This window comes from Hypanus sabinus, chromosome 2 (genome assembly GCF_030144855.1).
Source record: "Hypanus sabinus isolate sHypSab1 chromosome 2, sHypSab1.hap1, whole genome shotgun sequence".
NCBI lineage: Eukaryota > Metazoa > Chordata > Chondrichthyes > Myliobatiformes > Dasyatidae > Hypanus > Hypanus sabinus.
This window is the reverse complement of record NC_082707.1, coordinates 134,191,222-134,218,154: the sequence shown is the minus strand read 5'-3', so window position 1 is coordinate 134,218,154 and position 26,933 is coordinate 134,191,222. Positions and strand designations below refer to the sequence as shown.

Below are 26,933 nucleotides of genomic sequence, written 5' to 3'. Positions count from 1 at the left end.
GACCTCCCATAATCTTACAGTCCTCTAACACGTCTCCTCTCAGCATTCTGAGTGTACAACTACACTACAAGGCCTTGACATTCACCGAGTATGTCCTGCCCTGCTTTAACTTCCCAAAATATATCACTTTGCAACTTTCATCTGCCATTCCTTTGCCCATTTTCCCAGCTGACCAATATCCAGTTATAACCTTGGACAACTTTCTTCACTATCCACTTTATCACCAATACTGATGTCGTCTGCAAGCTTACTTATCAAGTCACTACATTCTCATCCAAATCATGATATATTACACCGAACCCTGCAGCATACCTCTGATGACAAAACTCCAAGCTTAAAAATAACCCTCTGCCTCGTACAATATGGCCAGTTCACCCTGAATCCCATGTGTTCCAACCTTCCAGATTAGCCTATCAAGCAAGGCCTTAAGGCCCAAGTAGACAATATTTACTACCCTGCCTTCATCAATCCCTTTGATAACCTCTTCAAAAAACTCAATTTGTGAGACATAATTTCCCACACAGAGCCATGCCAACTAGCCCTAACACAAGGAAATCTGCAGATGCTGGAAATTCAAACAACAACACACACAAAATGCTGGTGGAACACAGCAGACCAGGCAGCATCTATAGGGAGAAGTGTTGTCGACGTTTCAGGCCGAGACCCTTCGTCAGGACTAATCAGTCTTTGCCTTTCCAAATGCAAGTAAATCCTGTCTGTCAGAACCCCTTCTAAAACACAGCATGTAGTTCCCTGGTTTATCTATGCTTCCCTTCTTAAGTAAAGGGAATATCTCTGGACATATATACCAGAGATATTCTCCTCTTGTTTGTATACACACTTTTTTTAAAATCAATAAAAAGATTGAGAAAAGAAAAGGCACATTAGCCTTCTGAACATCTCTAGTCTTTTGTTAACTGACCCGTAGCTAACAAAGTTTCAAAACGCTCTGTCAGAGCCTCGACAACCCCTTCCCTTACTTCCTATATCATCCTGGGACATACCGGGTCAGGTTCTGGGGATTTATCTATCTTTATACATATGTTTTAGATTTTCCCCTACTAGCTGAACAAGCAATTCAGTGTCAAAAATGGTTTTAAAACAGTAAAGAAATGAAGCCCATTCCAAGTTGAGCATAATTCTGCAAAGATATTAACAATATAATACTAAGCAAAGAAAAGCATCGAAATCAGCAGCAGCAATTTGTAAATGCATAACAACCTAATGAGGGAAAATATAATCTGTGTTGACCATCATCCTCTTTTGCTCATTTCCTGCAAATTTCGGAGAAATTAAAGTGTGCCAAACCAATTCTGTTATAATAGGGTTTAACTGATATTATGTTGCCTAATTGTGATTCAGATCAAAAACACTGACAGCCAAACATTCATTAGTGGTCAGGTTCCTCATGCTTAAGATGAATCTGAGGAGTTATTGATGGAAATAGTGAACCTGACTGGTGTTCACAAATCCAGTGATCTTATCAGATTGAGAATATTACCCTTACCAGTAAGATTACGCAGTATACTCTGATTCAATTAAAACTGGATAGAAGCATTGATAGTTACCATTTGGTTGCAAGGAATGTATACAAATTTATCAAAAAAAAAGACAATATAACGTTAACCAAAAACATATTCAGCTTCCAGTGAAATGCTATTAAGAATTGATCTGTGGCAGGTTAAACAATATGATCAGTTCCATGATTCTCGACGGTACACGCACCAAGAATACTGCCAGACGATTCTGAATTTCAGAAACCACACAACAGAATCTATTTCTACTAACCAGTGGAATTTATTGCTGTTTGAAGTTTCTGTGTGACCTGCTCCAAGCACTCTGATAGGTTGAGTTGTGTGGTGACACAGCCCTCAGAAAGTTCAGGGTAACAAGCTAATAGAAGCTCTGTCAAGCTGCAACTGAGATGCCTGGTAACTCTGTCCTCAGAAGACTCTGGCAAAAAAGAAAAAGAGAATAATGAACTACTTTAAAACATTCTTCACGTACAACTTCCGCCCACCACTGGTTCATTCCCAATATATTTAATGGAGCTGCTTGCTCATGGATTCAGTGATGAGTGTTCAATCCTGGCCTCTGATGTTGTCTGGAGTTTCGTGCTCCCCTAGTGACGGGGTGGGTTTCCCCAGGGTGTCTAGTGTTCCTCCCACATCCTAAAGATATGCTTTTTGTAGGTTAGTTGGCCAGTGTAAGTTTGTCCCTAAAGATAAAATCCAGGAAAATGCAGGAAAAATTAGCAGAGAAATGGGATTGCTCTGACTTGATTGACTAAAGTAGCCTCCTTTCGTGTCAGATGGAAAGGTTCTGAGCAAACCACAGAATGAATGCTGCTCAACCTGCTGAATTCCTCCAGCAAATTGTTAGTTGCAGAAGGTGAAATCATTTTATGTTAGAAATAATATTGAAAGCTACTGTGCCTGTCCAATTTTCTCCAACTAAAAACGTTTCCCTCCTATTTTTACAAGTAGGTTAAGCACCTACTAATTTATTTGTCCATCTCTATGTGCTTTTCATGTTTTCCAAAAAACTGTTGCTATCAGATTATAAACCTCCAGAAAACACTTTACTGCTATGGCAAACACGAGGAAATCTGTAGATGCTGGAAATTCAAACAACACACACAAAATGCTGGTGGAACACAGCAGGCCAGGCTGCATCTATAAGGAGAAGCACTGTCGACGTTTCGGGCCGAGACCCTTCGTCAGGACTAACTGAAAGGAAAGGTAGTAAGAGATTTGAAAGTAGGAGGGGGAGGGGGAAATGCGAAATGATAGGAGAAGATCGGAGGGGTTGGGATGAAGCTAAGAGCTGGAAAGGTGATTGGCGAAAGTGATACAGAGCCGGAGAAGGGAAAGGATCATGGGACGGGAGGCCTCGGGAGAAAGAAAGAGGTGGGGGGGGAAGCACCAGAGAGAGATGGAGAACAGGCAAAAAACTAAATATGTCAGGGATGGGGTAAGAAGGGGAGGAGGGGCATTAACGGAAGTTAGAGAACTTCTAACTTCTCCTTATAGATGCTGCCTGGCCTGCTGTGTTCCACCAGCATTTTGTGTGTGTTGTTTTACTGATAAGGCAGATGGAATTAAACCAAGAGCTGTGTTCTTTAGATAATATGTTAACAACAGCTAATCTACTGCTCATGGATAAAGCTGGCAAAAATATATAAGATTACTGGGTTAATTTGTGAATTTTATAGTTCATTTAGTGAATTTTATACTCAAAAGGTGGTCTTATAAATGGAGAAAAACAACTGAATTATATGGTAAAATTTAACCAAAGCAATCTGAATAATACCTGGAAATAGTTAATATTGGAAACAATGACAAAAAGGAAGAAAACCATGGCCTATCCCAATGCACATAAAAGAATAAATAAAACAAATTACTAAGTTTTGTTGATCCATGTGAACTATGAGAAAAGTTCAAAATTTTGCTCATTTGTTGGAGGACAGAAGGAAAACCTTGGATTCCATCGGGTCGACAGCCAGAAGAGTCAGGTTTTCTACCTACGGGACACACAATGTATTATGTAGATTAGTTTGGAAGCTTGATGACTGAAAATTGAAACAATAATCTATGAAAACACGATTTTAAAAAATGAATAGCAAACTATGGTGAGTGAGGCCAAACTAAGTTTACTTTCCATTTGTGAGCTTGTTCGAATTAGTGTGCTCCAAAGTACAAACACCATCAATTAAATTGCAGGTTCCCTCTGGGGTGATGCTTGGTCTATTTTGAGCTCTGGCACTTTGAACTTACTCTAAACTAATGCATGGAAGGTTCAATAGTAATATGCAACGTTTGACGCACACTGAGAAAAGCAATCAAATTAAGCAAATTAAGTTCCCAATCAATAGCAGACTTACATTGGCACCAAGCTTAATCACAAACTCAAAGCAAAATTAAGTCTGGTTTAAACATCAAGCATCTTTGTTCACATTCTGTTGCTTCAGTAAAAGGAGAAAAAAAAATTTATCTTGCCTTTTGCCTCAAAGACGGCCATCAGTCTCCTTTCTGCTGTCTCCAGCAGTTGCTTACAGGTTTTCCACAATTGGCAGTGGGTACAAGCAAGATCAAAGATGGCCATTGCAGGGGCACTGAGGTCTTCCAGGATATCATGGAGCGGATTGGTTGGTTCAATTTGGACCTTACTTTTCCAGAAGCTCTCCAGCAATGCTGAGTTGGCGACTTCAGATGTATTAGTCAGCTTCTCAATAACATCAGAAATAGAATAAAACACCATACCTAGAAAAGAAAAAGATATTACAGTGAAGATCATCAACCATATTACCTATATACTAACAACATATGGTGACATATGGTAACATATCTTTTCCAACAAGAGAAGTGACATTTTAAAGATTGTGCTTTGAAAACAAAAGCAATTAATATTATTCCCAAACAATAAATTTTTACCTTCTTTGTTCAGATGCTTTCAACATTCAGGTGTCCACAGTCATTCTCTGAACTATGAAGGAACCTGATAGTTACCTGCGGCTGCAGCATCACCAATTGCTTGCAGTGTGAACCTCCCAACACTTAGTTTGCGATTAGCATTGTCCATGCCTTGGTTCTCCATTTTCTGTTCTACCTCAGCAAGTTCCTTGGTCACCTCCTGGTATCGTTCCATAAAGATCAGCTCACCGTAGCAGTAGGACGACTGCATTTCAAACATCAAAACTACCTGAGAAGAAAACAAAGTAGCTTCATCACGAGATAATCCAGCAAATGGCGAGTTGCCTCGTGTGATATTTGGCCGAACCTTGCTGGTAAATACCAGCATTTCATTATTGACAGCAAGAATGGGACTTTGGTGCATGGACATCCAAACACAGAAGAGCCAAACTTTTCGACAGTCAGCACAATTACTAATAGATTCTACATGTACTGCAATGCTGGACCATAAACTTGTCGAGATTTCAAAACTGTTTACAAATTCTAAGCCAAATTAGACATAGCATTCGATTCATGAGCCCGGTCATTTCAATAGCGATTTTAGATGAATGGAAATTGAATTCCTTAAAAAAAATCTACATTTGAAATAACATTGGTTAAAACAGTATAGCTTTGCGACCAGTAAAAGGTTTCTCAGTTGTTTTACCACTGCATCCCACCTCCCCACTCCAACCCATTTGTTCTTGTTATTTTTACGTGAGACCCCAGTACTGCTGAAGGCTTCAACAAGAAAACTCAGCCTTCCAGGCCCAAGCATTGGGCAAAAGGTACTTCAGAAGGCCTGGCTCAGCAAAAACAGCATTCCTAATCAGTGCTGAAAGCTCAGCGTGACTGTACATACAACAGAAAGAATAAACTGTAATTTAAATATGCAACTCATTACATTATGCCTTCAATTATGATGTAAAACTGATTTTAAAAACTCAGTTCTCTTTAAAAATACAAATCTTTTTGAACAATATAGCACTAGGAACAGAATCACAGAGGTTACAGTGAGAGAAGATGGACAGGTAAGAATAAAGGAGTCTATTAAAGAGGAAGGGAGGGAAGATAGAGAAAAGAAAAAGCCAAGCATAATGATATGATTTATTAGTGCAGTTTTCTGGGTCTGCTCAAGGACAGTTAAGAGTTTCCAGCACATGCATGAGATCTAGTTGCACATGGGTTAAACCAAGTAACAAATAACCAAGGCAGTTTTTCCTCCATTATGGTACTCATTGGATTTCAAAGCCATTGCCTATGAAAGATAAATATTTCTTTGTCCACAGATCAGAAGGTGGAGAGGCCTATTCTTCCTTTTGCCCAGGTTGGTTCATGTAAAGTCTAAATCACCTCTAAAAATGGTCTTTTACTCTGGACAAAAAAAAATACACGAAGAGTGCTCAATTGGAACGCTTTTGACTTCAAAACAATCAAACCAGGAAGGTACCAGAGTTATCACAATATTAATAATTTAAATTTCAGTTGCCAAATTGAAGTGATAGATAATAGCTACTACTTTTACATTGATCTTGTTCTTCTGAATATCACCCCACACAGTTAAACAATCCTTCACCACCTTATTCGCATTGTTTTGTTTCCTGAATTATAAACAATTCTTTATTCAGCCCATATGAGTTTTTTTAAATTAATTCATGGCTTGTAGTCAGGAAGGCATGAATGAGTAATGCCATCAGCATTATTTGTGTACAAGCCCTGGCAGTAGTTCCCAACAAGCTGTCACATGGGTTATTTTACAGGTTGACAAGAAGGAAAGAATGATGTGCTACAGGTATTGCTGCTGAGCTCACAAGATCATATTCATGATTTGGATGAAGGCACAAAAGAAGGCTGGCCGATGACATAAAGGAAGAGAGGAAAGTAAATTTTGAAAAGGGCACAGAGGGACATGGACAGGCCAGGTACATAGGCAAAGATCTAGTCAATGGAGTGCAACGTGAAGAAAAGTGCAGGAGTTAAATGGCAAGCAGCGGCACAGTTTTCAATGCAAAGGAACCTCTGTATCTTAGTGTACAATTCACCAAGGGCAAATGCATATAAAAGACAAAAAGCTAACACAATAGTATGACTTATTGCTAGCAGAATTAAACAATGAAGTAGCAAGGTTATACTTCAGTTAAATAGGTTATTGGAAAGACCCCGTGTGCAGTACTGGTCTCTGAGGAAAGTGTGTCAGAGAATACCTGGAATGGGCTAATTGCCCTTTATAGGAAAGCTTGGACGGAACATAGAAAGCTTACAACACAATACAGGCCCTTCTACCTGTGCCAAACATGTCCTTACTTCAATAATTACAGGGTTACCTATAGCCCTCTATTTTTTAAGCTCCATGTACCTATCCAGCAGGCTCTTAAAAGACCCTATCGCATCCACCTCCACCACTGTCGCCGGCAGCCCGTTCCACTCACTCACCACTCTCTGGATAGGCCAGGCTATGTTCAGCAGAGCAAGAAGCATGACTGAACACAAGCTCTTGGGAATCTTGACAGTGGGCTTATTGAGAGGATGTTTCCTCTTTTGGGAGGATCCAGAACTGGAGTCACATTTTAAAAAACTAAAGGGACACCCATTCAAGACAATAGCCAGCCGGTGGTGTAGTGGCACCTGCACTGGACTTCGACACGAGTGGACCCGGGTTCAAATCCTGCCGGCTCCTTGCACACTTTCCATTCAAAAAAACAAATGCTAAAGAAACATCAAGGTTGCCACTTGATGCACCAAATGCACAGAGAGGAACAACAACATTTAAGACAGATGAAAAAAAAATCATCTTTCTCTCTCTCTCCGAAGCTTATGTGTTCAAATATATTTGAGGCAGAGGTAGGATGATATTTGATAAGTGATGGGAAAGTGATTGACAAAAGGTTACACAGGTGGAAGGGAATGTGACATTGAAATTACAATCAGATCAGTCATTAACTTATTAAATGGCAATATCCCAAGATCATGCACCTTTTCAACATTGTATTTCATTTTCTCACCTCCCACCTGTAGCATGGTGATCCAATCACTTCATCCTCTCATTAATTCAAAATGAGATTAACTGAGTACCAATCAATAAAGTAACTGTTAACCTCTTGGTCCATGCGACTCAGCTACTCGATGGGAAATGGGAAGTTCAGTTCTGATGAAGGGAAATCGACACAGAACACTGACCCTGTTCCTCCACCCAGCGATGCTCCTTCAGCTTTGTCAGGTGGTAAAGCTAGGTCACCTCTGCCTGATCTGCTGATGGTCACTATCCAGTTTTATTTAAAATATGATGATGTTAGATTAAAAACCACATTTTTAATTTCTCAGGAATGCAGTTCCATAATTGACAAGATAAGTACAGCTTGAGGATGGGCACATTGAATAGAGGACAGAGAAAGAGAGAGGAGAATCACATCAATGATTATGAATAGGCATTAACTTGGTTACCTCGAGTACCATTGATGTAACATTTTATTTCAAAAGATTAAATAGGACTTAAGTAAAGAACTATTTTTAACAATCATCTTTGTATTCTTTTTGCAAACAAACAGTCACACATGAGGAACAGTTATTTTTTTTAATTCTGAAAACTGAATTCTAATTTACCTGATGTGCTTGAGCAAAGTTTCCTCTCAGGATACAAGAAATGAGAAGGGACTCTGGTGGAGCCAGCATCGTGGGTAGCAGAAGATTACGACGTCTAGGAACTTGAGCTGTAAGTCCCTGTTCATTCGTTGCTGTCAAATTTACAACACTTCCATCTGCAGAATTTAATATTAATAAGTATTAACTGAAATATGACATTAAGACATGCAAAGAGAAACCAGCATTAAGAATACATACAAAAAGACAACCCAGAAAACAAAACTACAGTTCTGTTTTGATGGAAGGAAGCTGTATTTCATAGCATACTTACTCAGATTTGGTATCAGTACTATTCTTGATACAATTATTGTTAAATGGCTCTCTGAGGAAATGTGATAACAACATTTCACTACCATATTCAACAGCAAAACAAAGTAAGGAGTATCCTCAAATTTATTTTTTTGCTGCAGGCAGTGTGCTGGATGGTGGTGTAGTGGCATCAGTACTGGACTTTGGAGCGAAGGCTCCCGAGTTCGAATCCAGGTGGCTCCAAAAACCTGTAGAGGGACAGGCTCCGCCAGGTTTCAGATGATGAGCAATCACCAAAAAGATCGGTGCAAAAAGCTTGTCATGACGGTGCCCCGATGACTCCACCAGGAGTTAAGGGCGCGCGCGCACGCACACACGCATGCCCACGCACACGCACTGTGAACAATTTGCTGCCATTTTATGTTATTATTTTCCAAATGTGAATGTCATTGGCAAGGCCAATATTTATTGCTCATCCTAACTGCCCTTGAAAAGATAGTGATAGTGGTGTATCATCTCCTTAAATGGTATACCTCAAAAAGGATTGTAAAACAAACACAAAAAAATTGTTGACAATGTAGATAGATGTTTATATCCAAAATAGAATAATTCAATGGCAAGGAAGAAACTGGCTTGGAATATCACAATGTTTGGCTGGAGCCAACACAAACCAAGGAACAGAAAACTTTGGTGAGGGTTTAGAATCAGCTCCAAAACAGAAGTGGTGATGCAGGGGTCAGAACTAAATAGAAAATTACAGACACGTGCCTCTAGAGGTAACCATGGGTGATTTTTGTCAACATACACATTTCCCAAATCAAATTAGCAATAATACAGTGGATGAGTTGTTCCTGCAATATGTATGTGACATTTTTTTTGCAAACCAACTAGAGAAGAGATTATCAAGGACTGGATACTATTAATTACTGCTTTCTCAGTGCACAGTCTTGCGCATTATACCTTGGGGAAGAATGACTATAACAGTATAAAATTTTACAACAAAAATAACTTGGAAAGCAGTAAATACCTATGAACAAAATCAGGAATATCTTTAGATACAAAGATGATAAATATAAAATTGCCAGACAAAGCAGCAGCAGGCCTGAGGATTGAGAGCAGTTCATATTTCAGCAGAAAGGATTGATCAAGAGGGGAAGGTTGGAATATGATAGGAATTGTGCTGGGAAATTAAAAACTGGCAATGAACTGCTGCTATGAATACATGAGAAAAAGATAAATGAAGACAAACATAACTACAAAAAAATGGGAAAATTAGAGTTGAGTTTAAATAAATGGCAGAACAATTAAACTTATACTATATCTTTACAAAGGAGAACACAAATAATGCTCCAAATGCATTGGGGGACACAAAAAAGGCTGCGAAACAATACAGGGAGAAGGTGGAGTCAAGACCGACAATAGCACACTTGACTTGCGGTGAGGGCTGCAAATCCAAACGTGGTGGTGCCGCCAACATCACTGCCTCTCTCCCAGATGAGCTCAATCGCTTTTATGCTAGGTTCAATGCCGCTAACTCTGAGCCTTCAAGGGAAGCCACGCTGCAACCTGGTCATCTCTGAGGCTGAGGTATGCAGATGCTTCCAACGTATGGACAGTCACAAGGCTGCGGGACCGGATGGCATCCCAAGGTGAGTACTTAGGCTGTGCACAGCACAACTGGCAGGTGTGTTTACAGACATTTTAAATCTCTCCCTCTCCCAGTGTAGAGTGTCCTCCTGCTTCAAAACATCCATCATTGTCCTTGCACTTGACTGGTGTCCCCTTGCAATCACCTCAATAATAAGCAAATGCTTTGAGAGGCTGGTCAAGGATTACATCTGCAGCTTGCCAAAACCCAAATTGGACCCCCCCGCAGTTCACCTACCGACACAACCGAAAGACAGACGACGCAATAGCATCCTTACACATCTGGAGAAGAGGGATGCTTATGTGAGAATGCTGTTCTTGGACTACAGTTCAGCATTCAACACCAAAGTTCCATCCAGGCTCAACAAGAAGCTCAGAGACCTCGGCCTTGACCCTGTCTTGTGCAACTGAATCCTGGACTTCTTGTCAGATAGCCAGTAGGGTGTAAGAGTGGGCTCCCTCACCTCCAACTCTCTGACTCTCAATGAAGGAACCCCTCAGGGCTGCGTACTGAGTCCCCTCCTTTACTCCCTGTATACCCATGACTGTATCGCCACCCACAGCTCCTATCTGCTAATTAAATTTGCCGACGACACTACATTGATTGGCCTCATGTCAAACAATAACGAGGTGGCCTACAGGGAAGAAGTCATCTCTCTGACAGTGGTGTCAAGAAAACAACCTCTCCCGCAATGTCGCAGAAATAAAAGAGCTGGTTGTGGATTACAGGAGGAATGGAGACGGGCTAATCACTATTGACATCAATGGATCTTCAATCTTCGGATGAGAGGGTGAACAGCTTCAAGTTCCTCGGCATCCACATCAGTGAGGACCTCACGTGGTCTGTTCACACCAGCTGTGTGGTGAAAAAGGCACAACAGTGTCTCTTTCACCTAAGACAGTTGAGAAAGTTTGTTATGAGCCCCCAAATCCTAAGAACTTTCTACAGGGGCATAATTGAGAGCAACCTGACTAGCTGAATCACTGCCTGGTATGGGAACTGCACCTCCCTTAATCGCAGGACACTGCAGAGAGTGGTGCAGACAGCCCAGCACATTTGCAGTTGTGAAATTCTCAAGATTCAGGATATTTACAAGGACGGGTGTGTAAAAAGGGGTTGTGGGATCATTGAGGAGCCAAGCCATCCCAACCACAATCTATTCCAGCTACTCGCATCTGGGAAGCGGTACTGCAGCATAAAAGCCAGAACCAAAAGGCTCTGGGACAGCTTCTTCCACCAGGCCATCAGACTGATGAACTCATGCTGACTTGAGTGTATTCTATATTACATTGACTGTTCTATTTATTATAAATTACTATGATTGCACGTTGCACATTCAGATGGAGATGTAACGAAAAGATTTTTACTCCTCATGTATGTGGATGTAAGAAATAAAGTCAATTCAATTCAATTACCTGGAGAGGGAAGAAGTGAGAGAAAGCAGGATTGATAAAGGAGCAATGTTTGGAGATAATGGGGCAAAGAACAACAAATCCTGCAGTATTGGAGTAAATGGCAACTTCAGAGAGCAAATCTGCGCTTAGCATTGTAAGTGAGATTTCACATAATTTCAACAATACTTTCCTTTATATTTTATTCTCATTATAAAGGCCAATTTACTGCATTATCTTTCTCCATTTATTTTTTTAACTCCTTTAGTCAGAAGTAAGAAATTATAATCAAAAATAAATGGCAGAATAATTAAATGCTTAATTAGGTTCTGGCCTTACACAAAAAATCCTCCCAGGTATGTTGGGGAACCAGTGATCTAGCAAGAAGCAATTGAACATAAATATAGAAATAGTGCTTGGGGAAATTAATGGGGATAAAAGTGAACAAATTTTCAGGGCCTGATAATGTCTATTGCCAGAGTACAAAAGGAAATGGCAGAAGCATTAGTGATCCATTTCCCAAATTAATTAAACTCTGGAACTATTCATATAGATCAGAAAGTGGTAAATGTACTATAATCTCACAATTAAAAAAAAATGAGATTTGCAGGGGACTACGTAAAAGAACACCAAACTCTATTATAAATACTGCATTAACAGAATACCTGGAAAGTATCAATAGTAATAGAAACTAGTCAACATAGGTTTGCTCTCCATCAACTGTACATTGGCCAGGAGGTTGCTAAGGAGTAGTTGTCATGGTCCCTGTCACGTCAGGTTCAGAAGTCCCCTTCCCCACCGATAACCTCACTTCCTGCCAGCCATGATCTCACTTCCAGCTGTCGTACTTACACTCCTGAGAGTCAATCTCAGTCCATGCCAGTATATTATCTCCGATCCCACGTTTTGATTTTGTGCACCAACCTTTTAAGTGGATTTTAGCAAAAGCTTTCTGAAAGTTCAAATACATCCATTGGTTTTCCCTTACTAATTCTACTGGCCACATTCTCAAAAACAAAAATAAATCAAATAGCCTTAGCATTTTAAGCATTTCCTTTTGTAAACCTATGGGTATCATTCTGGCAGATAGGTGGTGACTCGTGGAATCAGTTCTTGTGTCCATCTACTCACAATAAATAGTAATGTTTGGGCAAGGAAACTAAATCTATCATTTGCAATTCAAAGCTAACTGACATTGGGAGCTGTGTGGGGGATGCAAAGGGTTTCCATTGTGATTCAAACTATTTGGGTAGGCAGACAAATACATGGAAAGGGTAATATACAGTGGATGTTATCAACATCAGTTTTAAAAAAACATCTGAATGGTAATAGATTTGGAAAAGGGAAAGTGCTAAAAAACACCTATGCCTCTTTGTACACCAGTCACTTTAAGCAAGTATTCGATTGCTGCAAGCAGTTAGGAAAGCAAATAAGCATGCTGACCTTTGAGTACAAAAGCAAGGACATCGTACTAATTACAGAGGTCCTCGGTGAGATTCCATCTCCTTTACTAGTGAAGAATGATCTTATAATTGAGGAAGTGCAACAAAGGTTAAAAGACAGAGTCCTAGGACAGCAGAACTGATATTAAGTAGGTACTGAATTGATAAGCTGTAGTCTGCTCTTCAGAAAACAGAGGGGATTCAACAGTACCTTAAACAATTCTGACAGGATTAAAATAAACCAGATGCAAGAAAGATGTTCTTGGTATCTCGTACGTGGGGTAACAGATGCAGGACAGGCAGTGTGTCATTCAGAACTAGGATCAGGAGGAATTTTCTCATCCAGAGAGCGATGTATCCGTGTATTTTTCTATAACGGAAAGCTGTAAAGGCCATGTAATTAGATATGTTCAATAAGGAGATGAATATTTTACATATAGGCATCCGTTAGTCTCGAGAGACCATGGATTTGCACCTTGGAAAGTTTCCAGGGTGCCGGCCTGGGCAGGGTTGTATGGGAGACCAGCAGTTGCCCAAGCTGCAAGTCTTCCCTATCCACGACACCAATGTTGTCCAAGGGAAGGGCAAGAACTGATACAGCTTGGCACCAGCGTCATCGCAGAGCAATGTGTGGTTAAGTGCCCTGCTCAAGGACACAACACACTGCCTTAGTGACCTTCAGATCACTAGACCAACATCTTAACCACTTGGCCACGTTGAAGACATAACGCTGAAGGAATCAAGAGATACGAAGAGAAAAAGTGATAATCAGCCATGATACAAAATGGTTGGATCAAGCCCAAATAGTCTGCAGCTAGACATATTTTCAGTGTTTCTACGTTTGTGCCTGGTTACAACAGCCTTCCAGCCTTTGATGCAGATAATGTGATTCCAGCAATGCAGATTTCAGCTTTGGTTTTGCTGAGATCTGGCTCAGAAACAATACTATTTTTGACGCATACTTGAAATTCTAAATGTGTTATACATAACATACCTGAGGTACTGGTACTTAAATCACCACTTCCGCTCTCCACTGTCAACTGAGAACTGGAACTCTGTTCTGTTAAAGACAAAATAGAGAAATTGGAATGCTAAGGTTGAAAAATAACTGATAGAAATGAGAAGATCCAGCAACTCCAATAAGAGAAACTCCACTAAAATGTTCATTTGTTAATGAACTCCCTTTTGTCTACAGATATTCTGTAAGCTTTGGAACAGAGGCTTGGTCTAATCTTTCAATTGATTTCAGTGCACTATCTTCTGCAGGAAATGTGCGTGTGTTCAGTACAAGAAACACTGGCACTTTGCAAGTATGGAGATCGAAGACCATTAAACTCACATACAGAAACAAAAATGAGAAAATCAATTTTGGATTGAGAGGAGACAAAGGTTGAGAGAATACATTTTTGATTTACAATATTAATTAAGTTCAGTGGAACCAAGAACTTACAAGAATTATTTTTTGTGCTACCTACTGACCAACTTGCTGGATATTTTCATCATAATTATATATCACCATACTATTAAGTATTCATATTCATCTGAATACACCAGCCCTATCCTTTTCTGGTAAAGATGGGTGAGAAGCGAGTGAGTGCAACAATTTCATGCCATTAAATAAAACATTAAATTAAATGGTAGCAACACTCAACAGGTCAAGCAGCTTATGTGAAGAATGAATCTGAATTAAGCTTCAGTTCAATGAAATTTCATATTAACAGGGAGTTAGAAAATAGTTGATGATAAGAGCAAACTGTGAGTGGGTAATAAAGATTTAGTAGTTGCAGCTGGTCTGCCTGGACAAGATATACGTAGGTAGACAGAAAAATAATTTTAAAAGATGCTTTAATTATGTGGCACAGAACACTGCAACTATTGAAAATTTGACATCAAAGAGAATGATGAAAATATCCAACAAGGCAGAAGCACCCATGAGACTGAAATGCCAAGTTAGCACTATATGTGGTAACATTTCATCAGAACTGCCCAGTTCCAATACACACTGGAAAGGTTGGTTATTTGAAATTGTTGAATTTCATGATTGGTCCTAAGGGCTGCAATATTCCTCACTGAAAGTTGCAATGCCATTCCTCATACTTATATTGGGCTTCAATGGAAAACTGTTCGACTCGAAGGACAAAGTAGGGGATAGAAAATTAACGTGACATGGAACTAGAACATCTTGATGTCCCTTGGTGTTCAGTCATCTATGATAATCCTGAAGTTCCACGTAGCAGATCACCTTAATTTTTTGTCCATTCCCTCTCTGACCTGTCTGTCTGTGGCACTTTTCACTGCTTCAATAAAGCTCAAGGGACAGCATCTTGTCTTCTAACTAGGAACTTAACAGGAGTATGCTATTTGGATCCCCGCATCTGCTCTGCTTTTAAATAAGCTAACTTTTTACCTCAGCACAAATTTTCTACTCCAACCTCAAATCCTTTCATAACTAGACAACAAATCTATCAATCTATCCTGCCCGCACAGCTCAATTGTAGAAAATTCCAAAGATTCACAAAACTCGAGTGAAGAAATGCCTTATAACCTCTGTACTAAATGGCTTTACCCTGTTATTTTTAAGGCTGAAAGCTCTGGTTCCAAACATTCCAGCCAAGGGAATCATCAATTCCAGGCCTAACTTAGTCCACTACATTTCAAAAAAAAATCAACAATCATTCTTCAAAACTATGGAGAATACAGGCATGTTCTGTTTAATCTCTCCTCAGACAAACCCATCATCCCAGTGATCAATCAATGAGCCTTCACAGTTTTTCTTCTACAAGTCTATCTTTCCTTATGTAATGAGATCACAATATTCCTGATCTCATCTTCGTGGAGGTCTACATAAATGGACTGTGATGGAATCTACTTTTGCACTCAAATTCTCTTAAAAAGGCCAATTGCCATTCCTCATTTCCTGATGAAACTGCATATTAACTTTTAGTGATTCACATCCAAATATAACTGAACATGCACACGTTTAATGTACCACTATCAATTCTTTTTTCCACCAAAGTGCATATCTTCACATTTTCCACATTATATTCCATCTCCTGTTTGCCTAGCCTATCTATACCCATCTGGAGCCTGAACCTGTGTGTTCCTCACAGCACACACCTACAGTCAGAGCTATGGAGAAAGGCTCTTCAGCCCAAGTTGTCCGTACCAATTAAAGTGCTGACCAGAGTTAGCCCCATTTGGATGCATTCTGCCCATATCCCATTAAAGCTTTTGTATTCAGGTACCTGCCCAAAGGTCTTTTAGACATTATTGGACCCATCTCTATCAGCTCATTCCACATACTCACCACTATTGTGCAAAAATTTGCTCCTTGAGTCGCTTTTAAATCTTAAAAGAGGGTAAGCAACATTGCAAGAATTAGTGGGAAGCTAGAGGATTGGGAAGTTTTTAAAAACCAGTAGAAGGTAAGGGTTACCATATGAAGAACGTCTGTCAGCTCTTAGGCTGTATTCCCTGGAGTTCAGGAGAATGAGGGGGATCTCATATAAGCATTTCAAATGTTAAAAGGCCTGAACAAATTAGATATGGAAAAGTTATTTTCCGTGGTAGGGGAGTCTAGTACAAGAGGGCATAACTTCAGGATTGAAGGATGTCCTTTTAGAACAGAGATACAAAGAAATTACTTTAGTCAGAGGGTGGAAAATCTGTGAAATTTGTTGCCAAGAACAGCTGTGGAAGCCAAGTCATTCAGTGCATAGGCAATGGGGAGAAGGCAAGGGAGTGGGGATGACTGGAAGATTTGGATCGGCCCTTGACTGAATGGCAGAGAAGTCTCGATGGGCTGAATGGCCTACTTCCGCTCCTATATCTTATGGTCTTATAGTCTAAGAAAAGCAATAAGGGGAAAAAAGATGTAGTATAATGGTAAGCTAGTCAAACAGAATGAGCTTGTTGCAGCAGAGTTCACTGCAGATGACATGAGCAACATGCCAGAAATTGGAGAGTGAGGGGACAGAACTGTTATTAAGGAGATGATGACTGAGAAGCCAAAAAGACTGAAGGTAGATAAGACACTTGGCACAGATGGATTACACCTCAGGGTTCTTGAGGAAGTAGTTGAAGAGACCAGAGGCATTAGTAGTGATCTTTCAAGGATCATTAGTGAAGAATAGTTCTAGAGGACTGCAAAATCATAAATGTCGCTCCACTCTTTAAGGCAGGAGGGAGACAAGAAATAGGAAATGATAGACTAGTTATTCTGAGTTCAGTGATTAGTGACATGTTAGAGTCCATAATTAAGGATGAAGCTTCAGGTTATGTGGAAGCACATGATAAAAACAGGCTGAAATTAACATGGTTTCCCTAAAGGTAGATCTTCCGGAGACTCCGCCGACTGTCTAACGGAGTGACACACAGTTCATCTGGCTGCAATTAATTCTTCCTTTTCCCCAGTTTAAACTCTGAACTCTTAACTTCATTTGTCAGATCTTAGAGGGGAATAGTTGTTATTATGTTGCAATCTTTAAGAAGTGGAAAGCAGTTTCCTGAACCCAGCAATGGAAAGGGGGAAAAAAAAAATCAGAGGACATGCTGGCTTGGGCTAAGTGTCTAGAACATTCACTGATGGTTCTTGGCAGGAAAATAGCCAACAACACGGTAAAATTTGATGCGACCTCTTCTGAGATGAAGTCGTTACAAGAGAGTTTTCAATTTGTGCAGGAAAATATTATTTCCCTGAATTCTGAACTTAAAGAGACAAAGCGTCAAATAGTGGATATCTCAGCCAACTTGGAAAAGTCTCAACAAAAGATTAACGATTTGGAAGCAAGATCTCGTCGGAATAATATTCGAATTGCTGGACTAAAGGAAGGATCTGAGAGTGGGGATTTATTGGACTATTTTGCTAACTTGTTTCAATCTCTGTTTCCAAATATTTTACCTCAATCTCCCGATATCAAAAGAGTGCATAGAATTTTCACTTCGAAATCTCAGGATCCGAATAAACCAAGATCAGTTTTGGTCTGCTTCCTTCGTTTCAAAGTTAAAGACCAAATCATAAAATATGTAGGGAAACACAGAATTTTTTTAAATTTAAGGGTTCCGAGATTCGTTTTTATGAAGATTATCCATGGGAAGTTACGGACCTGCAGTTTAAATTCGTTCCAACCATGAAGATGGCCTATGATAAGGGATTATTCCCATCACTTCAATATCCAGCCCGATTAAAATTATTTCCCAAAGATTCAACTCCACGTGTTTTTCTGGACCCCAAAGAGGCATTGGACTATGTTAGCTCTATTTTGGTTGTAGCCGAGGTTTGAATGGTTTTAGGTCTGCTGAATAATTGTTATTTCAGAAAGAAGATAAGCTTTGAAGATTTCTGATTTGCTTAAGATGTCCTTTTATCAATCAACCATTTAAAGAAGCTGTGAACTTTTTGATGTGAATGATGAATGACTTTTCCAAAATCAGTTTGATCTACTCAGCAAGTTAACACAACAGATTGTTTGATTATTTGTTTCTATCCTTTTTTTTCCCCATTAAGTGGTAGTTTTCATAGTTCATAAGGACTTTTTCTTATATATATAGTTGGGAGTGCTTATTAGATAAATACTTAGTTTTTTTTCTAAAAACAGTTTTTCATTGGGCGTGTAAGTTTAATGGAAAATGGTGCTGATTTTTCTTCACTAGAGATTATATAGGCATTCTTCTCTGTTGAATTTTATTGTTTTGGTGTTTTTGGAGATTGTTTCTGCATTCCCCAGCTTGTTTTTAAGGATTAAGTATAAACATTTTTTTCTCTGAACTTTTATGCTGGATATGGATGTTGTAGAGCAAACTGCACAGTGCAGGTCCTTTGGCCCATGATGTTTTGCTCACCTTTCAACCTACTCCATGATCAATCTAATGCTTCCGTCCTGTACAGAATTCCATTCGTCTTTCATTATGAGCCTACCCAGGAGTCTCTCAAATGTCCTTACTGTGCCTGCCTCTATGACTAACCATGGCAGATCTTTCCACTCACCCGCTGGTCTATGACTGAAAAAAACATCTGAGATCCCTATACTTTCCTCTAATCACCTTAAAATTATGCCCTCTTGTGTTAGCCATTTCTCCTGGGAATCTGTTCCATGTTTTAATGATTACTCAGCCTCCCCAGTGCCCATTGTTCCAGAACAATAATACTCTGTAAAGCAATGGAAGGCATCAAAGAAAATTGATATTTAAATTGCATATATATTAGTTAGAAGCAAGGTTTGTAAGTGGGCAGAAGAACCAGTTAACATGACTCGATATGGTGGTGTGTTGCTCTGTAGTATTTGGCTTTTTATATTTAGCATAACATTTTTTTTCCTCTGCAGGGCTTTTCTATTTTAGGACCATGTTTTTTTTGTAACTGGGGGTAGGAATTAAGGAAAGCTTTTAAAATCACTATTATAAAATGGGCAGCTCACGGAGTCTCTTTTTTACTCTATGGGGACGCATTTCGGGGTGGTGGGAGGATTGGGGTTAGTTTTGAGTTATAGGATTAACTATAGGTTTAATTTTAGTTTTCTTTTTTGTATTTTTTTTCCATTACGGAGTTCCAGAGCACACATGTTTTGTATATGGTTATACTTATCACCGCCAGTTTTGATTAGCCCGCGCTGGTATGCGTGTATTTACGTGTTAAGTAAATTTTTTTATGGGAACTAAACAGATAAACGTTATAAGTTGGAACGTATGTGGTTGGAATCATCCTATTTAGCGAAAGAAGACTTTTGAAATCATTAATCAATTCCAACCCGATATAATTTTTGCTCAAGAAACGCATATCAAAACGGGCGATCAAAATAGGTTTTTTTAAATGTGGAAGGGTCTTCAATTTCCTGCTACTTGTCAAAATAAAACAAAAGGAGTATCTATTTTTATTAAGTCTAATATTTTATTCATCCAAGAAGACATTGTGTCAGATATTAATGGTAGAATTTTAATTGTTAAAGGAACAATTTGTAATGGAAAAATTGTTCTGGTTAACCTATATGGACCTAATGTAGATGATCCTTTTCTTTAAAAATGTATTTTGCTTTATTGCTGGATTTAAATGAATATATTTTGTTAATGGGTGGTGATTTCAACTGTTGTTTAAACCCTTTGATTGACAAGAGTTCAACCAATCAGCAGCTTCCAAGTTGTTCTGCATCACTTTTCAAGTCTTTTTTAATTGACTTTGGTCTGGTTGAAATTTGGAGATATTTACATCCTAATGATAGAGATTATTCTTTTTATTTCACGTTCACAAAAGATATTCAAGAATTGATTATTTTACAACTGACCCCCAATTTTTGTCCAAAGTCCAGAAATGAGAATATGATGCTATAGTTCTCTCAGATCATGTACCTTTAAGCTTAGCTTTTGAATTGAATGATGTCATTATTGAAAATTTGCCTTGGCGTTTTCCTGAAAATTTATTACAAAGTTCGGACTTTGTCAAATTTATTGAGACTCAGATAAAAGATTTTTTTCTTTTTAATAATATGGGAGATGTGTCAAAATTGATTATATGGGATACATTTAAAGCATATTTACATGGTCAGATAATCTCCAATATAGCAAAGCTTAAGAAACAGACAAAAACAGAGTTAGATAAGATTTCCAAACAAATTAAAGACTTGGATAATATTAATGCAATCTCTCCTAACATTGATTTATTCAAACAAAGAGTTGACCTCCAAACACAATATAATTTATTATTAACTTATCCTATTGAAAGAAATTTGCTTAAATTGAAAAGTCAATTTTATCTGCTTGGAGATAAAAATAATAAGCTATTAGCATCTCAATTAAAAACAGCTAGAGCTAAAAGACAAATTTTTAAAATTCATAAGGGATATGGTAGTTTAGCATGTAATTGTGAAGATATTAATAAAATTTTTCAAGACTTTTATATTCAACTTTATAAATCTCAGTTTCCAGTTGATTCTTCAAAAATGAATGCCTTTTTACAAAAGATCAATTTTCCTCGAATTTCTGTTGAAGATCTTCAAACTCTTGAGGCTCCTATTACTAAAAATGAAATTCAGCAAGCTATTTTTTCAATGCAATCTGGTAAAGCTCCTGCACTGAATGGTTATTCTGTAGGATTTTGTAAAAAATTTGAAAAATTGCTTTCTTCATATATGTTGGAAATGCTTAAAGATACTTTTTTGATAGGAGAGTTACCTCCCACACTTTATGAAGCTTCTATTTCTTTAATTCTTAAGAAAGATAAAGACCCTACTGACTGCTTCATAAAGACCTATTTCATTATTAAGTGCAGAGGCTAATATTCTAGCTAAAATTATCTCTCAAGACCAAACAGGTTTTGTAAAGGGCCATTATTCCTTCTCTAATGTTCAGAGACTGTTAAATGTTATATATTCATCCTTTTCTAAGTCTCCCCAATGTATTGTTTCTCTCGATGCTGAAAAGGCATTTGACAGAGTTGAATGGAAATACTTAATGTTTTAGAGAAATTCGGCTTTGGTATTAATTTTAATAAGTGAATCAGAAGGATATATAAAAGCCCTATTGCTACTGTTACTACTAATAATTGCAGATCTCCTTTTTCTCGTGTCTCGCGGGGTACGAGACTAGGATGTCCATTAAGACCTTTGTCTGGAACCCTTGGCTATTGAACTTCATGAAGCTATTCATTGAATTCTCATAAATGAAACTGTTCATAAGATCTCCCTTTACGCTGGCAATCTCTTAGTTTATATTTTGAATCCTGAAGAATCCATTCCTAGTTTATTGAAACTATTAAACAATTATGGAAAGTTTTCAGGATATAAACTAAACCTTCATAAAAGTGAATTATTTCCCCTAAATGATTCTGCTTTTAGAGTTACAGACTAATTTAAATATTTAGGTATTATTATTACTAAAAATTATAAAGAACTTATAAAGCTAATTTGGATCCTTTAGTGGATTTTATGAAGCAATTATTTTGAAGATGGAATCCACTTATACTTCCGTTAGCTGGCCGAATTCATGCAGTTAAAATGATGATTTTGCCAAAATTTTTTATATGTATTTCAAAATATCCCTTTTCTAAATTAAAACTAAGAGTTTTTTTGATCAGGTTGACTCTATTATTTCATCTTTTGTTTGGAATAATAAAAGACCAAGAATTGGTAAATATCATTTACAGAAATTTTAAAAAGATAGAGGTCTTGCTCTGCCTAATTTAAGAATGTATTATTGGGCTGTTAATATACGTTACATGTGTTTTTGGTTATATTGGGCAGATAAAAATAAATGACCACCTTGGGTTGATTTGGAATTGAATGCTGTGAAACAGTTTCACTTAACCTCATTATTAGGAGCTTCTTTACCTGTACAACTGACCAAAATTACTAATTTCAAGTCAAGTCAACTTTTATTGTCATTTCGACCATAACTGCTGGTACAGTGCATAGTAAAAATGAGACAATGTTTTTCAGGACCATGGTGTTACATGACACAGTACAAAAACTAGACTGAACTATGTAATAAAAAAAAACAGAGAAAGCTATACTAGACTACAGACCTACACTGGTCTGCATAAAGTGCACAAAAACAGTACCGGCATTACAATAAATAATAAACAGGACAGTAGGGCAAGGTGTCAGTCCAGGCTTCAGGTATTGAGGAGTCTGATAGCTTGGGGGAAGAAACTGTTATACAGTCTGGTTGTAAGAGCCCGAATGCTTCGGAGCCTTTTCCCAGATGGCAGAAGGGAGAAGAGATTGTATGAGGGGTGCATGGGGTCCTTCATAATGCTGTTTGCTTTGCAGATGCAGCGTGTAGTGTAAATGTCTGTGATGGCGGGAAGAGAGACCCCGAAGATCATCTCAGCTGACCTCACTATCCACTGCAGGGTCTTGCGATCTGAGATGGTACAATTTCCAAACCAGGCAGTGATGCAGTTGCTCAGGATGCTCTCAATACAACCCCTGTAGAATGTGATGAGGATGGGGGGGGGGGGGGGGGGTGGAAGGTGGACTTTCCTCAGCCTTTGCAAAAAGTAGACGCTGCTGGGCTTTCTTTACTATGGAGCTGGTGTTGAGGGACCAGGTGAGATTCTCCGTCAGGTGAACACCAAGAAATTTGGTGCTCTTTACGATCTCTACCAAGGAGCCGTTGATGTTCAGTGGAGAGTGGTCACTCCGTGCCCTCCTGAAGTCAACAACCATGTCTTTTGTTTTGTTCACATTCTGAGACAGGTTGTTGACTCTGCACCAGTCCGTTAGCCGCTGCACCTCCTCTCTGTAAGCTGACTCGTCGTTCTTGCTGATGAGACCCACCATGGTCGTGTCATCGGCGAACTTGATGATGTGGTTTGAGCTGTGTGTTGCAGCACAGTCGTGGGTCAGCAGAGTGAACAGCAGTGGACTGGGCACAGCCCTGCGGAGCCCCCGGGCTCAGTGTGATGGTGTTGGAGATGCTGCTCCCGATCCGGACTGACTGAGATCTCCCAGTCAGGAAGTCTACGATCCAGTTGCAGAGGAAGGTGTTCAGACCCAGTAGGCTCAGCTTTCCGATCAGTTTCTGAGGGATGATTGTGTTGAATGCTGAACTGAAGTCTATGAACAGCATCCGAACGTATCTGTCTTTTTTGTCCAGGTGGGTTAGGGCCAGGTGGAGGGTGGTGGCAATGGCGTCATCTGTTGAGCGGTTGGGACTGTACGCAAACTGCAGGAGGTCCAGTGAGGGTGGCAGCAGGGTCTTGATATGCCTCATGACGAGCCTCTCGAAACACTTCATGATGATGGATGTGAGTGCAACGGGACGGTAGTCATTTAGGCAGGACACTCAGGACACTGAAGACTTCTTTGGCACGGGGATGATGCCCGTGAAGCACGTTGTTCTCTCAGCCTTGAAGCACGTTGGAATGGTGGTGCTGCTCAGGGAGATGTTGAAGATGTCAGTGAGAACATCTGCTAGCTGGTCTGCACATCCTCTGAGCACTCTACCGGGGATGTTGTCTGGTCCAGCAGCCTTCCGTGGGTTGACCCTGCACAGGGTTCTTCTCAAGTCGGCCACGGAAAGACACAGCACCTGGTCATTCGCAGGAGGGGTGGACTTCCTCGCCACCTCGTCAATTTCCACCTCAAACCGGGTGTAGAAGTTATTCAGCGCATTTGGGAGGGAGGTATCACCTGAGGTGATGTTGACTTGTATGTGGTGATGTCCTGGATGCCCTTCCACATGCGCCGCATGTCACCGCTGTCCTGGAAGTGGCTGTGGATTAGCTGGGCATGTCCGTGCTTTGCCATTCTGATGGCTCAGGACAGCTTGGCCCTTGCTGTTGTTAAAGCTGCCGTCGCCTGCTCTGACGGCGGAGTCGCGGGACCTCAGCAGCGCACGCACCTCCGCAGTCATCCATGGCTTCTGGTTGGCACGTATAGTGATGGTCTTGGACAGAGTAACATCATCAATGCACTTGCTGATGTAGTTGGTCACTGATGCTGTGTACTCCTCTAAGTTGGTAGAGTCACCATCGGTTGCAGCCTCCGTGAACATGTGCCAGTCAGTGTTCTCAAAGCAGTCTTGAAGAGCAGAGATGGCTCCTGCTGGCCAGGTTTTCACCTGCTTCTGAACTGGTCTGGAGTGCCTGACCAACGGTCTGTATGCTGGGATTAGCATAACAGAGATGGGGTCTGAGTATCCAAGGTCGGGGCGGGGCTCTGCCCGGTACACATTGGGGATGTTTGTGTAAACCAGGTCCAATGCGTTCTCCCCCCTCGTTGCAAAGTCCACATACTGATGGAATTTGGGGAGCATTGACTTAAGGTTCGCGTGGTTAAAATTACCGGCGACAATAAACAGACCATCAGGGTGCGCGTTCTGCAATTCGCTAATAGCCCCGTACAGTTCACAGAGCGCCTCCTTAGCATTAGCACTGGGGGGAATGTAGACACCGAATATAAGGACAGAGGTGAATTCCTGTGGCAAATAAAATGGTCTGCATCGAGCTGCCACAAACTCCACTAACGATGGGCAGTGTCTGGAAACCAGCACAGAGTTCTTACACGGTTCCATGTCGATGTAAACACAGACACAGCCACCGCATAGAAACATAGAAAATAGGTGCAGGAGTAGGCCATTCGGCCCTTCAAGCCTGCACTGCCATTCAGTATGATCATGGCTGATCATCCAACTCAGAACCCTGTACCTGCTTTCTCTCCATACCCCCTAATCCCTTTAGCCACAAGAGCCATATCTAACTTCCTCTTAAGTATAGCCAATGAACCAGCCTCAACTGTTTCCTGTGGCAGAGAATTCCACAGATTCACCACTCTCTGTGTGAAGAAGTTTTTCCTCATCTCGGTCCTAAAAGGCTTCCCCTTTATCCTTAAACTGTGACCCCTCGTTCTGGACTTCCCCAACATCAGGAACAATCTTCCTGCATCTAGCCAGTCCAATCCCTTTAGAATTTTATATGTTTCAATAAGATCCCCCCCTCAATCTTCTAAAATCCAGCGAGTATAAGCCTAGTCGATCCAGTCTTTCTTCATATGTAAGTCCTGCCATTCCAGGAATCAATCTGGTGAACCTTCTCTGTACTCCCTCTATGGCAAGAATGTCTTTCCTCAGATTAGGGGACCAAAACTGCACACAATATTCCAGGTGTGGTCTCACCAAGGCCTTGTACAACTGCAGTAGAACCTCCCTGCTCCTGTACTCAAATCCTTTTGCTATGAATGCCAACATACCATTTGCCTTTTTCACCGCCTGCTGTACCTGCATGCCCACCTTCAATGACTGGTGTACAATGACACCCAGGTCTCGTTGCACCTCCCCTTTTCCTAATCAGCCACCATTCAGATAATAATCTGTTTTCCTGTTCTTGCAATCACATTTATCCACATTAAATTGCTTCTGCCATGAATTTGCCCACCCACCTAACCTATCCAAGTCACCCTGCATCCTCTTAGCATCTTCCTCACAGCTAACACCACCGCCCAGCTTCGTGTCATCCGTAAACTTGGAAATGCTGCATTTAATTCCCTCGTCTAAATCATTAATATATATTGTATACAACTGGGGTCCCAGCACCGAGCCTTGTGGTACCCCACTAGTCACTGCCTGCCATTCTGAAAAGGTCCCGTTTATTCCCACTCTTTGCATCCTGTCTGCCAAGCAATTCTCTATCCACATCAATACCATACTCCCAGTACGTGTGCTTTAAGTCTGCACACTAATCTCCTGTGTGGGACCTTGTCAAAAGCCTTTTGGAAATCCAAATATACCACATCCACTGGCTCTCCCCTATCCACTCTACTAGTTACATCTTCAAAAAATTCTGTAAGATTCGTCAGACATGATTTTCCTTTCACAAATCCATGCTGACTTTGTCCGATGATTTCACCGCTTTCCAAATGTGCTGTTATCATATCTTTGATAACCGACTCTAGCATTTTCCCCATCACCGATGTCAGGCTAACCGGTCTATGATTCCCCGGTTTCTCTCTCCCTCCTTTTTTTAAAAAGTGGGGTTACCCTCCAATCCTTTAAATTTATACCCTGTGATTAAGCAGTCATTACGAATTTGGTTCCAGTTTTGTAATTTTTTTTTAATCTTAGGAAATTTAAACTTCTTAGTTTAATTTATCAAAATTATTTATTTAAACCTTCATTAAGTGATCCTACCTTTCTTCTTTGGAGGAATAAAGGAGTTTATTCCTTCATGGATCTATTGCAAGATGGCCGATTGATGTCTTTTGAGAAATTAGTAACTAAATACTCTCTCTCGTGTTCACATTTCCTGCAATATCTTCAGGTCAGACACCTCTTACAAGAATATTTAAGTAATTTTCCATATGTACAGGATTCTGACCTGTTAAGATATTATTTTTAAAATGAATCCTTCTGTGAAGAGTTTTATTGGAGGTTTAAATTTACAATTTATTGTTACAACAGCACAATTACCCTTCACTTAAGATTAAGCAAGATTGAGAGAGAGCTTGTCATGACCTTGATAACAAAAGATTGGTTGCAGATTTTGAAGTTGGTTAACTCTTCTTCGATTTGTACCAGTCACTCTTTAATTCAATTTAAAATTGTACATTGTTACTATCTGACAAAGGAGAGACTGTCTAAAACGTTTCCTAATGTTGATAGTCAGTGTGACAGATGTAAAACCAAG

The 26,933-nt window shown here is 39.8% G+C and overlaps 1 protein-coding gene across 3 annotated transcripts in view; it reads right to left on the bottom strand.

The window, feature by feature from the left end:
• The window catches only part of zfyve26 (zinc finger, FYVE domain containing 26), a 114,862-nt gene that overhangs the window by 51,972 nt on the left and 35,957 nt on the right, over positions 1-26,933 (bottom strand). For all 3 annotated transcript variants that reach the window (XM_059955460.1, XM_059955459.1, XM_059955461.1), the window contains 6 exons: positions 13,815-13,880; positions 8,052-8,206; positions 4,509-4,701; positions 3,999-4,262; positions 3,404-3,523; positions 1,789-1,953 (listed from right to left, as the gene is read on the bottom strand). In XM_059955460.1, the coding sequence (XP_059811443.1) occupies positions 1,789-1,953; positions 3,404-3,523; positions 3,999-4,262; positions 4,509-4,701; positions 8,052-8,206; positions 13,815-13,880 (963 nt within the window). The remainder of the gene's footprint in view (positions 1-1,788; positions 1,954-3,403; positions 3,524-3,998; positions 4,263-4,508; positions 4,702-8,051; positions 8,207-13,814; positions 13,881-26,933) is intronic.